Source organism: Tachypleus tridentatus, chromosome 13 (assembly GCF_004210375.1).
Source record: "Tachypleus tridentatus isolate NWPU-2018 chromosome 13, ASM421037v1, whole genome shotgun sequence".
NCBI classification, from domain to species: domain Eukaryota; kingdom Metazoa; phylum Arthropoda; class Merostomata; order Xiphosura; family Limulidae; genus Tachypleus; species Tachypleus tridentatus.
In genome coordinates this window covers 261,349,939-261,363,020 of record NC_134837.1, presented here as the reverse complement: position 1 = coordinate 261,363,020, position 13,082 = coordinate 261,349,939, and the positions used below count along the sequence as shown (strand labels likewise).

The 13,082-nt window shown below is 32.7% G+C and overlaps 2 protein-coding genes across 5 annotated transcripts in view; one reads left to right on the top strand and one right to left on the bottom strand.

Annotated features, from left to right (window-relative positions):
• The window catches only part of LOC143238925 (uncharacterized), a 291,462-nt gene that overhangs the window by 220,848 nt on the left and 57,532 nt on the right, over nucleotides 1-13,082 (top strand). The gene's annotated exons all lie outside the window — the stretch shown is intronic.
• The window catches only part of LOC143236753 (testis-expressed protein 2-like), a 37,113-nt gene that overhangs the window by 22,580 nt on the left and 1,451 nt on the right, over nucleotides 1-13,082 (bottom strand). For all 4 annotated transcript variants that reach the window (XM_076475241.1, XM_076475242.1, XM_076475240.1 and 1 more), the window contains exons 2-4: nucleotides 11,314-12,904; nucleotides 9,060-9,298; nucleotides 2,375-3,080 (exon numbers count right to left, since the gene is read on the bottom strand). In XM_076475241.1, coding sequence (XP_076331356.1) covers nucleotides 2,375-3,080; nucleotides 9,060-9,298; nucleotides 11,314-12,792 — 2,424 coding nt within the window. In that variant the 5' untranslated portion in view covers nucleotides 12,793-12,904. The remainder of the gene's footprint in view (nucleotides 1-2,374; nucleotides 3,081-9,059; nucleotides 9,299-11,313; nucleotides 12,905-13,082) is intronic.

Genomic DNA, 13,082 nt, shown 5'->3' with positions numbered 1-13,082 from the left:
GTGGTTGTTGAACATGAAGTTTGTCTTTATCGTGGTGAATTTTTTGAGGGTTGCCAATTGGTTGCTGGGAATGTCTATAGTTGGGTTAGGGTCTCGGATATAGAATTCTAAGGCTATCTTGCAGGCTTCAGTGGTTGGAACTTCTGTAAAGAGGGATATAACATCAAAACTGGCCATTAAGGCTTTATGACTAAGTTGATTTAGATTAGACTTGAAATTAAAAGAGTCTTTGATGAATGAGCTGGCTGATGTTACATATTTGGAGAATGCCCATGCTATGTATTTACCAAGATTGTAATTAAACGATTCATATGTGGACATTATTGGTCGTAATGGACAATCTGGTTTATGAGGTTTGGGGATGCCGTATATTTGTGGTGTGCGTGAGTCGGTTTTACGTAGGTAGGAATAAAGTGTTTGTGAAATTGTGTTGGCTTTTTCATTTTTACTAGTATTTTGTTCAGTTGCGTCTCGTGTGTCTTTGTTGGATTTGTGTGTATTGGTTTAAATTTGTTCGTGTCTGATAGGATGTTCTTCATTTTTTCGATGTATTCATTCGTGTTCATTATGACTATAGCATTACCTTTATCTGCTTTTAGAATTTTTATGTTTTTGTCTTGTTTTAGGTTTTTAATGGAATTAATATCTCTTTTTGTAAGATTGTTTTTTAGTTTTCTGTTTTGTGAAATTATGTTGATGGTTTTGTGAAAAAATTCTTTGAAAAAAATCGTTTAAGATGTTGTTTTTAGGTGTTTCTGGAAAATATAAATTTTTGATTTTACCTGGGAAGTTTGGTTGTTGGATGTCAATAAAATTATCTAAGTTGTCTTCTTTCTTTTGGTTGTTTTCTTGTTTTTGTTTTCTGTAGAAAGTATCACAAGTCTTCTGGCTAGATCTTCTAAACATGTTTTGATTTCTATGGTTGGAATGTACCTGGGTGCTATTGCGAAGTTGAGTCCTTTGTTAAGTAGATGTATCTCGTCTGTGTTTAATTGTCGGTCGGATCTGTTAATTATGAGGTTAGTCAATGGTTTGTCGTGTTGATGTCTTTTCTGTTGTTTGCATCTTAATTTTTCTCGTTTTTTGTTGTGGCAGATCTTTTTGCCTCTGTCGTTCCTAGTGTTGATTTGGCTTATGTTTCGTTGTATAAGTCCGTAAATCTCTGGTTTAATGCAGCATGCCAGTTGATGGTGTAGGTTCATTTTTTGTTTTTGTAAGTCATGTAGTTCTTTGTATTTTGTGTTCAACATGGTTTTAAGTAGTTTTTTCTGTAAATTTTGGACAATGTTTGTGTATTTATTAAAATTTCTTGAAAGTTTTACCTTTACAAAATTAGGGGTTTGTTGTTCCTTTCTACATTGTTGAATAAAATAGATGTCATTTCTTCTATTGATAATTCTTTGATTTAAATTAGTTTCTTAACGATTGTGTGAGCGTGTACTGTTAATAGTGGTGTACGGTATGCTAGTTCAGACATAATGGTAACAGGTAAGTACAAATACACTGAGAAAAACACAAAGACTTACACCTCTCGTACAATCGCCGTGATGAAATAATAATCAGTGATGTCGAGAAAACCCACTAGTAGAGAAATATATATGCAAAAACGGCTCGTTTGGGTTGAGAAAATATTTTACATAGAAAAGCAAACAACATTGTTCGTTGTTGATCTGAGAATGGAGAGATTACTTTGTGGGAATGATGCTGTTAAAACAAGATAGTCAATCCACCATTACAGTCATGAAACTCAAGCATGTGTTACCAATGAATTTTTTACCTTAATCTGTAACATATTTAAGGGCATGTCAAAGCAAAACTGGTTTAATTTTAGTACATACACACACAAGAATTCACATCAGTAGTAACTTCATTAACCCTTTTGGCGAGGTTGGCAACCGCAGTCGACTTGAAGACTCAGCGCGGCAGGCAACCTACCTTTATTCCTGTTATTCTTATGTATTGAATTTAACATATATAGTATTGGGTAGAATCACTGAGTATTTCAGGGACTGTTGTTGAGTTACTGCTGAAATATCATGCTTTTAGTACTGATACCGTAATTAGTTGAAGTATCAAACATATATATTTAGCACCATGCCAAAGATTAAAAGTTGTTATTCAGTGCCGAAAGGGTTATAAAGGGAATTAAGATTTATGTATCCAAGATGCACATAAATCAAGATTTTTTTTTTCTCATAAAATACCTACTATTAATGTTTCAGGAATTAGCAAATACATTAAAAGACAATAATCATACTGTACACAAACAGACCTTCAAATATGAACATATAATGATCATTCCTAAGGTCACTAATTGCTTTATTGTATATTTTAGAAGTATTATGACCTCAATTAAAAATCCATAAAAACTTACTCTGATTTTACTCAGCTTGCGTTGAATCTTCTCAGTCACTATGCTAGACCAGTACTCCTGGGTAAAGAAATCATAAAATATTCGCCCTACGAAAGCATTAAGCCATAGGTTATTCTGCAAAGACATTGAAGATATGTTGCTGTGGGAACCTGTCTTTGGAGAACCAGAGGTTGCTGTTTTAACTTTCATTGTACAGGTGCTGGTGGTTTGGTCTACAGCATCTTGACCAAGAAGTACTGCCATATATGAAGTAAAATCTATATTATTTTTAGTTTTAATCTCATCTGAAATGTCATCATCTTTGATATTAGTCATCATTGCCCCCACAGATGTATCTATACTACTTAAATCCATTGATTTATGACTAGAATCATCCTCAATCACTTCCGACTTCAGACTTGTTTGACCATCTTCATATTTAACCACATACTTCACCGATTCACTGGCACCTTGAAACCGTCGATACCACTCTTCCTTCTCCCTTCCAGATCGAGCAAATAAATACAGTCTTATAAGCTTCTGACTTTTCATGATACTCTTTCCCTGAGTCACTTCTTCTGTGTCGCTTGCTGATTTGTCTGAAAGAAGAGGAGTCCTCTTTCGGGGTGAGAGATCGGACATGTTAGGGCTAGTTTCGCTTCTCTCCGTCAGAAAAGCTTTCGAATTTGTGATTGCAATACATATGGGGTACTTCTTGTTCCACAGTCTATAATTCAAATAAATTCTTTTTAAAATATAAATTACATGTTCACAATAGACTCAACAAAAACACTCAGACCAAAACTGAATGATTAAAAATAAAGAATGTATACAAGTAAGAAAAAATTTACTTTCCAATATTCATATTAGATTTTTATATTATTGATTCAGTTAGAAATCACAAACATTTACAGCATTATGATATTCTCAGTAAACACATCTGTTTCTAATCTTTATAATCTCTCAGCTACAGATATGCATAGACAATTCTCAGTTTTAATTGTGATTGTATGTTATTTCATTTTAAATAAAGCAGGCATGTGCAACATTTTACCCAACTTATCCAAAGTAGAATAATTTCACAAATACTCAACTAGCTAACTACTAAATGTAGCTTTTCATGTACCTTAACATTAGAACATAGAAGTAAGTAAAAGTGACTTATAAACTTATTTTAAAAAACACATTATTTTACTTTTCACACTTAACTTCAATAGGTTTACTTCAAAAATCATCTTTAAAATGTAATTTTTGTTAAAATGAGTGTCTATACAAAAAAATGGAAAAAAGTTGTGAAGTTTGGCTAACACACTGAATTTCACAATTAATTAATTTATTTTAATTAATTTACAGTTAACAAAGTCACCTAAATGTTTCATATGAAAGATGATATTTTACTAAATTTGTGGTTATGTTAATAATGAAAACAGTGCATGTTAATAGAAACTCTGTAGATATAAGTTAATACAGTTCATTTATAACTTAAGAATCATGTAGATTAGAACCCTAGCAAGTATGACTACCAACATCAGACACTGGGTTATCATTATTAAGCTGAATACAGGGGCTGACAAGTTTATTTTTCATAGTTACAATAGTACATGAATAAGGTGTGGAAGTCTTGCTGAGATTAGTTTGTTATGAATTTCATGCAAAGCTACTTGAGAGCTATCTGCACTAATCACCCCTAATCTAGCAGTGAAAGACAAGAAGGAAGGCAGCTAGTAATCATCACTCATCCCAAACTCTTGGGCAACTCTTTTAACAATGAATAGTGGGATTGATTGTCAACTTATAATGCCCTCCATGGGTGTAGGGGTAGAGCATATATGGTAGGATTCGAACCTGCAAATTGGGTGCCCTAACCATCTAGCTATGCCAGGACTTGTTCAAGTTAACAATACTTAAATGTTTCTGTGCGAGTCTAATCATACAACAGAAGAGCAGTATTAAACAGCACAGTGAGTCTAATCATACAACAGAAGAGCAGTATTAAACAGCACAGTGAGTCTAATCATACAACAGAAGAGCAGTAGTAAACAGCACAGTGAGTCTAATCATACAACAGAAGAGCAGTAGTAAACAGCACAGTGAGTCTAATCATACAACAGAAGAGCAGTAGTAAACAGCACGAGTCTAATCATACAACAGAAGAGCAGTAGTAAACAGCACAATGAGTCTAATCATACAACAGAAGAGCAGTAGTAAACAGCACAGTGAGTCTAATCATACAACAGAAGAGCAGTAGTAAACAGCACAGTGAGTCTAATCATACAACAGAAGAGCAGTATTAAACAGCACAGTGAGTCTAATCATACAACAGAAGAGCAGTAGTAAACAGCACAGTGAGTCTAATCATACAACAGAAGAGCAGTATTAAACAGCACAGTGAGTCTAATCATACAACAGAAGAGCAGTAGTAAACAGCACAATGAGTCTAATCATACAACAGAAGAGCAGTAGTAAACAGCACAGTGAGTCTAATCATACAACAGAAGAGCAGTAGTAAACAGCACAGTGAGTCTAATCATACAACAGAAGAGCAGTATTAAACAGCACAGTGAGTCTAATCATACAACAGAAGAGCAGTAGTAAACAGCACAGTGAGTCTAATCATACAACAGAAGAGCAGTATTAAACAGCACAGTGAGTCTAATCATACAACAGAAGAGCAGTAGTAAACAGCACAATGAGTCTAATCATACAACAGAAGAGCAGTAGTAAACAGCACAGTGAGTCTAATCATACAACAGAAGAGCAGTAGTAAACAGCACAGTGAGTCTAATCATACAACAGAAGAGCAGTAGTAAACAGCACAATGAGTCTAATCATACAACAGAAGAGCAGTAGTAAACAGCACAGTGAGTCTAATCATACAACAGAAGAGCAGTATTAAACAGCACAGTGAGTCTAATCATACAACAGAAGAGCAGTATTAAACAGCACAGTAAGTCTAATCATACAACGGAAGAGCAGTATTAAACAGCACAGTGAGTCTAATCATACAACAGAAGAGCAGTATTAAACAGCACAGTGAGTCTAATCATACAACAGAAGAACAATATTAAACAGCACAATGAGTCTAATCATACAACAGAAGAGCAGTAGTAAACAGCACAGTGAGTCTAATCATACAACAGAAGAGCAGTAGTAAACAGCACAGTGAGTCTAATCATACAACAGAAGAGCAGTATTAAACAGCACAGTGAGTCTAATCATACAACAGAAGAGCAGTATTAAACAGCACAGTGAGTCTAATCATACAACAGAAGAACAATATTAAACAGCACAGTGAGTCTAATCATACAACAGAAGAACAATATTAAACAGCACAGTGAGTCTAATCATACAACAGAAGAACAATATTAAACAGCACAGTGAGTCTAATCATACAACAGAAGAGCAGTATTAAACAGCACAGTGAGTCTAATCATACAACAGAAGAACAATATTAAACAGCACAGTGAGTCTAATCATACAACAGAAGAACAATATTAAACAGCACAGTGAGTCTAATCATACAACAGAAGAACAATATTAAACAGCACAGTGAGTCTAATCATACAACAGAAGAACAATATTAAACAGCACAGTGTCTTTGATTCTGACATGTGTCCAGCAATCATAGAGTTAGAAATTTAATCATAATAAAATAAAACAATTACTTCTCATTTTTCTGTGGTTCAGTGATATTTTGCATGATGTTTCAGTAGTAATAAACAAGTATTCATTTCATATCTATAAAACTTTATAAACTGTATAGTATTTACAAAGAAGGGAAACCAGTCAGAAATAGACACTGTTTACATGGTCACTCTTTAAATGAATAGCAGGATTAACTTTAATGGCTGCAACACACAGCTGAAAATGAGGGCATGTTCAAGCTAAACTTCTGATTAATACAACTCTGCAAGCTAATTACTATGCCACTCACATTAGAAAACATGATTACATAAAACATGTGAAAATTAAGATTTATGAAAAACTGTGAAACTAGTAGAACTTTGTATTCATTAATGATTTCTTAAGTAAAGTCTTTTTTACACAGACATAGATAATCTTGGAACTACAATGGCACTTTTTTGTGAAATCAATACTTTGTGTTTATTTAGCAATTACAACAATAACTTAAATCTACAACATTACAAAAGTCTGTAAATGTGTAAAACTTAATTAAATAAAACATTTCAGTATTAACCATGCCGATTTTTGTTTGCACTGTCATAAAATGTGACAGTATTATATGAAATAAACAAGAAAGCTTTCAGTAGTTTAAAGATAAATGTATATGATTTGAATTCAAATATATTTTGGCTGGATTAACTTTAAGAATGGGCTACTAAATGTGAAAACTATGTTTGTAATATAACAGTGTACTGAATAATAAAATATTCATATTTACCATTATTATAATATTTTAGGTATGAGGTTAACATAGTTTTATAGTAATTACAGTGGTATACATCCGTATTTTCTACCATTTTCTGTTTCTGTTAAATTCTGTCTGTAAATCATTAAATTTTAATTTTATAGAAACTGTATCAAAGTACACAGAATATGTTTTGAAAGTCTGCCATGTTACATATAAACTACATGTATATCACTTGGGGATGCCATGTTACATATAAACTACATGTATATCACTTGGTGATGCCATGTTACATATAAACTACATGTATATCACTTGGTGATGCCATGTTACATATAAACTACATGTATATCACTTGGTGATGCCATGTTACATATAAACTACATGTATATCACTTGGTGATGCCATGTTACATATAAACTACATGTATATCACTTGGTGATGGTCTATGTATAAGTCATTATACATACACGTTCCAGATTTCTTTTTCACCAGAGGTGAAACTGGAAAGAAAATCTAAGAAGTAGAGGCCTAATACATTCTTTGATTGGCTGAACCTCTGATGAAAAATAAATTTTTACCTCTGCTGTCAATCATTAAAAGTTGATTCTCTGCATAATATTGAATACAAATTTGACAATGTCATACCATTATTCACATATCTAAATTAATTCAGTTTATATATGGTTGAAACAAAACAGACTTAATGCCCTATAGATATTATATACACATCACCATTATAAGAGGCCTAACTGTATTTCTTCGGTTTGCCGACCCAAACTGTCTTGATAGCCCTTGAAAAAGATAAACTGTATTACACAGCATTTGGTACAGCCAATCAAGCAGTGCATTAGACTTCTATGCAAAAAATTTTCTTTTCAATTTCACCTCTGGTGAAAATTAAGTCTTTAGCATATATACATATACATATTATAACCATAAATTTTAAGCCATAAACAAAACAAATTAAAATTAAACAAAATACGCTCATATTTTTAAAAAGATCCTCAGGTAAAAGTTATAACGTGAGATTTTAAAATGTACACGTAAACCACTAGGTGATAGTTATGTATAAATCATTATACATACAAAGTGTTAAATACCACAGTACCTTTGATTCTGACATGTGTCCAGCAATCAATCATACAATTAGACACAGACACACTGTTTAAACTACAAGCAGCATATTTTGTTTTATTTTAATGTGTTTTGTTTATGGCTTAAAATATATGGTTATAAGATAATTAATCAGAAGTTGGGATTTGTGTTTTTAATGCAGTCCTTCCTCGTGTTTTTGTTTACTTATTTGGCTTCATTTGGATGTAATTAATTAATTTCACTGAAATATAAATATATGTACATGTACAATCATTAAACAGTCAGCCTTCTGTATAATAAACAGGACAAAATTTCCTGAGATTATTTACATACATAAATTAATATAAGCTACTATGTGTTGAAGTAAAATGGACTCAAAACCCCAGATATGTAATGATTAGTTAACTCACACTTTCTATGTTTCAACTACAATTAATCATATCCTCTATACTTTAAAGTTTTAATATTAATATTATTAGTAAAGCATTTAAGAATGTTTAACTTAATTCTAGAGAAAGGTTTAATCACAAACAGTTGCACTAAAATGTTTGAATTGATATTTCAATATCTAAAACTACCAATCAAAAGCTGAAATTATGAAAATGTTCATCACATTTTTCCAAGTATGATAGATACTTTGTCAAGAAACAACCCTTATTTCAAACACTTCCATTTTGGCACAGACTAGCATTACATCATCAAACCTGTCTCTGTACCACGGTTTTCTCATTCTACAAAAGCATAGTCACATAAAAGCTTTAAATTAGAACCATTTAGATTTGGTAATCTACAGAATGTGAATGCTCCTTGCCTCACAAGGCTAATGAGAACTTATAAGCTTGAAAATATATTTCTTGGTTAGTTAGGATATAGGTTTTATCAGTTAATGTTTGTCACTATGTTTTATGTTAGATTCCACAAAACTAAAAAATTATGTGAAGTGAAGGATTATAAAGATACTACAGAATTTACACAATGCATGTGCTCTTGTCCTTCAAAAGCCACACATGACTCCTTTATAAGACCATTAACTTAGCCAGATTGTTAACATGAGCCGATATTTCACAACCAATTATTGCATACATTTTGGATTACATATACACTGTGAAGCTTACCTACACAGTCTAAAGTGTTCTTTGACAGTAAAATCTCATAAAGGAGAGTAAAGACAGAAAAATTACAATTAGATTTATTTTATAATAAAAATTGAACACAGTCTTTATTCACATATATCTATACCTTTTTCTGGCTAGTCCTTCTGGTGGCAAAAACACACTAGCACCTTGCAAATCGTAGTGTCTTTGGTGTATAAAAACTGAATCGTGCCGGCGTTCGTTCCACATGGCTCGTTTTGGCACGTTATGTTTTGGACGGGACAAGCGAAGTGAAGGGCCATCTAGACGGACGTACACAGACTGGGTGTTGTTCACATGGTAGGTATCAGGATCATACTCAAATGGTAACTCATTCATCCATCCCTAGAAATGTTCAAGTGAAAGTTATCATTAAAAATTAAATTGTGCAAAATTAACAGACTACTACATATTTACTAAATAAATTTAAATATATTGTGTCTGGATTTTAACTTTATTATCACACTAACTTGAAACATTCTATGCCAATTTTAATAACAGTTATACTATATACAATAAAGGTATGAAATTCCTTAAAATAAAAATAAATACAAGCAACTGAAACAGTTGTAATGACTTCTAGTCATGCTCTACTTAATATTTACTCAACATGTACATAACTGAGTATATGTTTACTGCCCAATATACTCAGAAATTATCTTCAGGTGCAGGTAGGAAGCCCCAAGGAATTATAGTTCCCAGCCACAGAAGAGCATGACTGCAAAATTTCTGTTTCAAATCATCACAAACAAAATATTAAACTACTGTACACCAAAAAACAAATGTTAAATTTGTAGTACTATTTGCATGATTTATTTCAAGGCAACCCTACTCCTACTTTTGCTACATTGGCTGTGATAAAATCGATATGATAGCTACACATTTCCACCACCATATGGTGACAACTGGTAAGAGAATGTTAGAACAAAACAACAGCTTGACAAGATGTTGTTGGGCTAATAAGGACCAGTGATACATCAAATGACAATGCTCTTTGTGTTCTATATTAATACAGTTTCAGCTGTTGAATTTGTTGAAACAAAACCACACAATAAACTATGTGATCCATACCACATAAATATATATACATGTCTATCCAAGTCCAACCAGCAGCACATAAAAAAAGATGAGTTTTTTAAGTGTTAAAAGAGTATGTAAAAACTTTGGGTTACTTCATTACTATTGACTAAAATAACTTTTTCAATGAATGGCTGTGGGGCATTAAAGATCAGAAATGGCTAATTATTTCCTTAACACTCCAGTTCTATTCAAAGTTAAACCATTTAAAAGTATCAAGAACATTAAGTGATATAAGAAACTGAGATCAATTGAAATATTAACAGTCAAATCAGAAGATGCAGAAACATACACATCAAGGTAACGAAAAATGTTCAAATTTGAATGGGAAAAATAAATACAAGTATAGGAGACAAGAAAAAATATATAAAAATCCGAGTTATCTTAACTGTTTAAGTATCGAGAGTTAGATACACACAAGACAAAAATGAAAGTTTTTATATTTTTTTGAATTACTGTCCATGAAATAATCTAAATAAGCATTATATAATGCTTGGATATAAATTCTACTAACTGTTCTTCAGAGGGAAAAAATAGTGCTAATATACATAAAAATGTATTTTAAATTATATTTTCAAATGTTGAGTTGGAAAACTACACAGAGAGGCAAGTAATCAACTGCTATCATAACATTTATAAGGTATAGTTGGAAATGTATTATAATAGATATTTTTTAATTGTCTCTGTATAACATCAGTCAAATAATGCTCCTTTTCCAGTTACTTTCATGAACAGTCATATCTCACTCCTGAGATAAACCACTCCATGTGTTAAGAATATAGTGCAGCACAAAGACCAAATGTAAATGGTGAGTTAATAGCAAGTTATCTAGTCTTACACTATACATTACACACACACAGTAGCTGTACACATCAGTTTATACAAGCTTGTATTCATTAAAATACACAAACTGTAATTTAGAAGGAAAAAAAATCCTCAAAATATTAATCATGAATATCTGAAACACTCTACAAGTGCTGATCCAGCTCACTGGACTATAAGTATTTTGAAAACATTACTTTGTATCTGCACTGTATGCAAGATCCTGAGAAGTAAACATGTCCACATTCAGTCATTAATTACAGCCATATTATAAATATTCAACAATGAAATTACACATATTTCAAATATCCAAATTCATTGGTGGGAATTGTGGTGGGTAACTATAACTTTACAAATCTTAAGCCACAAACCAGGTTTATGATAAAGTGAATTTGTAGTGTTATTATACATAATTTATCTCTGAACATGATGTGCAATTATAAAATCTACAATTTTCTTACCTTGTGAATGATGTGATCCAGTTCATCTGAAGCTTTCACTGGAATCTTTAATGGAGGTTCTGTTTCATAATTAGGAATCTTGAGAACCTCTTTCTCACAAGGAGGTTTAAATACACACCAGTACACATAACAGACAAATCCTGAAAGAAGTGAGCCCATGATAAAGCCTGAAACATATGATGACACCGGGACAGCTGCACAAGCCAAAAAAACAACCAGAACTACAATTAATTGTTTGTGAAAAACATTACAAATTTTAGTATATGCTTTTAGGCCAGATTTCCACCAATCCTTCATGATGTCTATGTAATATTTAAACAATTCAGTTTGTTGCTCGGACCCTGATGTATCACGTGTTTCAACAATAACAGGACGTGAAATTTGGGCATCTACTTTTTCTTCATGTGCTATAAATTCCCATAACTCTTCGTCACTGTCTTCATCATGGTTCGGAAATGAAGTTTGCGATGCTATTAAGGATGACAAGGTTACTGATGATGAAATATTACTCTTGGTGGGAGACTGACGGCTAAACCGCTGAGACAGAGAAGTAACACCAGAAAATGATCCTCTGGAACCTGAAGAAAGCTTGGGACTAGATGAAATTTTACTTTCCACCTTTAACCCAGGCTGATCATCATGATAAAGCTCTTCTTCTTGAAAACATTCCTTACCCTTCTCTATTCCTTCAGCACTTTCATTCAATATATTTTCACTCAAAGTAGCAGTATCTTTTACTGGACCTGATGATGGGGCTTCAACTTCTGCCTTGTGCTCTGAGAGAAAGCTGTTTTCATCTTCCTGATGTGTAAAACTAAATTTCTTTTCTCCATCCATTTTTCTTGGAAAAGAACCAGAAACTGAATCTTTGTTAATCTTTTCATGGAGAGTCTTTGCAAAGCGTTCAGTTATTTCACTAAAGAATGATCTTGGCTCACCATCTACAATTGTAGCTGACTCAAAACTGGAGGAACGTTTGCCCAGCTTGGCAAAATATTCTTTTACACATTCTTTCATAGGTGAAGACTCTCTGTCATCTTTGTTTGATAAAGGAGCTGAGAATGTGTGAGATACTTTGGTTTTTTCTATTGGTTTGGAATCTTTTTCACTATTGTTGTCATCTAATAAAGAGTCCTGTGTGTCTCTCACTTCTGCATATTTGGTTTCTGTCATTACTGGTGTAAAACGATATGATTTTGTATCAACACTTCTTTGGTTGGTCAGTGTCACATTATCTTGTGAAGGTCTTACTTCTTCCTTATCACTGAAAGACATAGAGCTGTGATGCATTTCTGCTTTATCATCCTGTACTTTTGTTTCCACAGAGAAAGTTTCAGCAACCAATTTTTCATTAGTTTTCTGTTCAGTTGATTCTTTTTCACTTAAGACCTCTAGATTTTCCTCAATAGGATTAAATCGAAATGATATTGTATTTGGAGCTTGTTTCCCTTTAAACTTTGCTGGAACTTTGCTGGACATGATGGGTATTCTCTCTCTTCTTGTAAGAATATCTAGTGTCACTGTAGTAGTTGTATTCAATTGTTAGGAAACCTTCATCAGTTCTGACTTGAATTTCAAGTTGCAATATATTCTAGAAGATAGAAAAGAAATATATACACAGATGTATCCAACAAAGCCATAACACAACAGAAACAACATTATTAAAAATTTATAGGAAATAACCCGAGCATTCATCAAAGGAAAATTTTGCCAACACAACGTTATCTTTTTATGAAGATGGTATTAGTCATGTTGGTAAAGGGAATGGT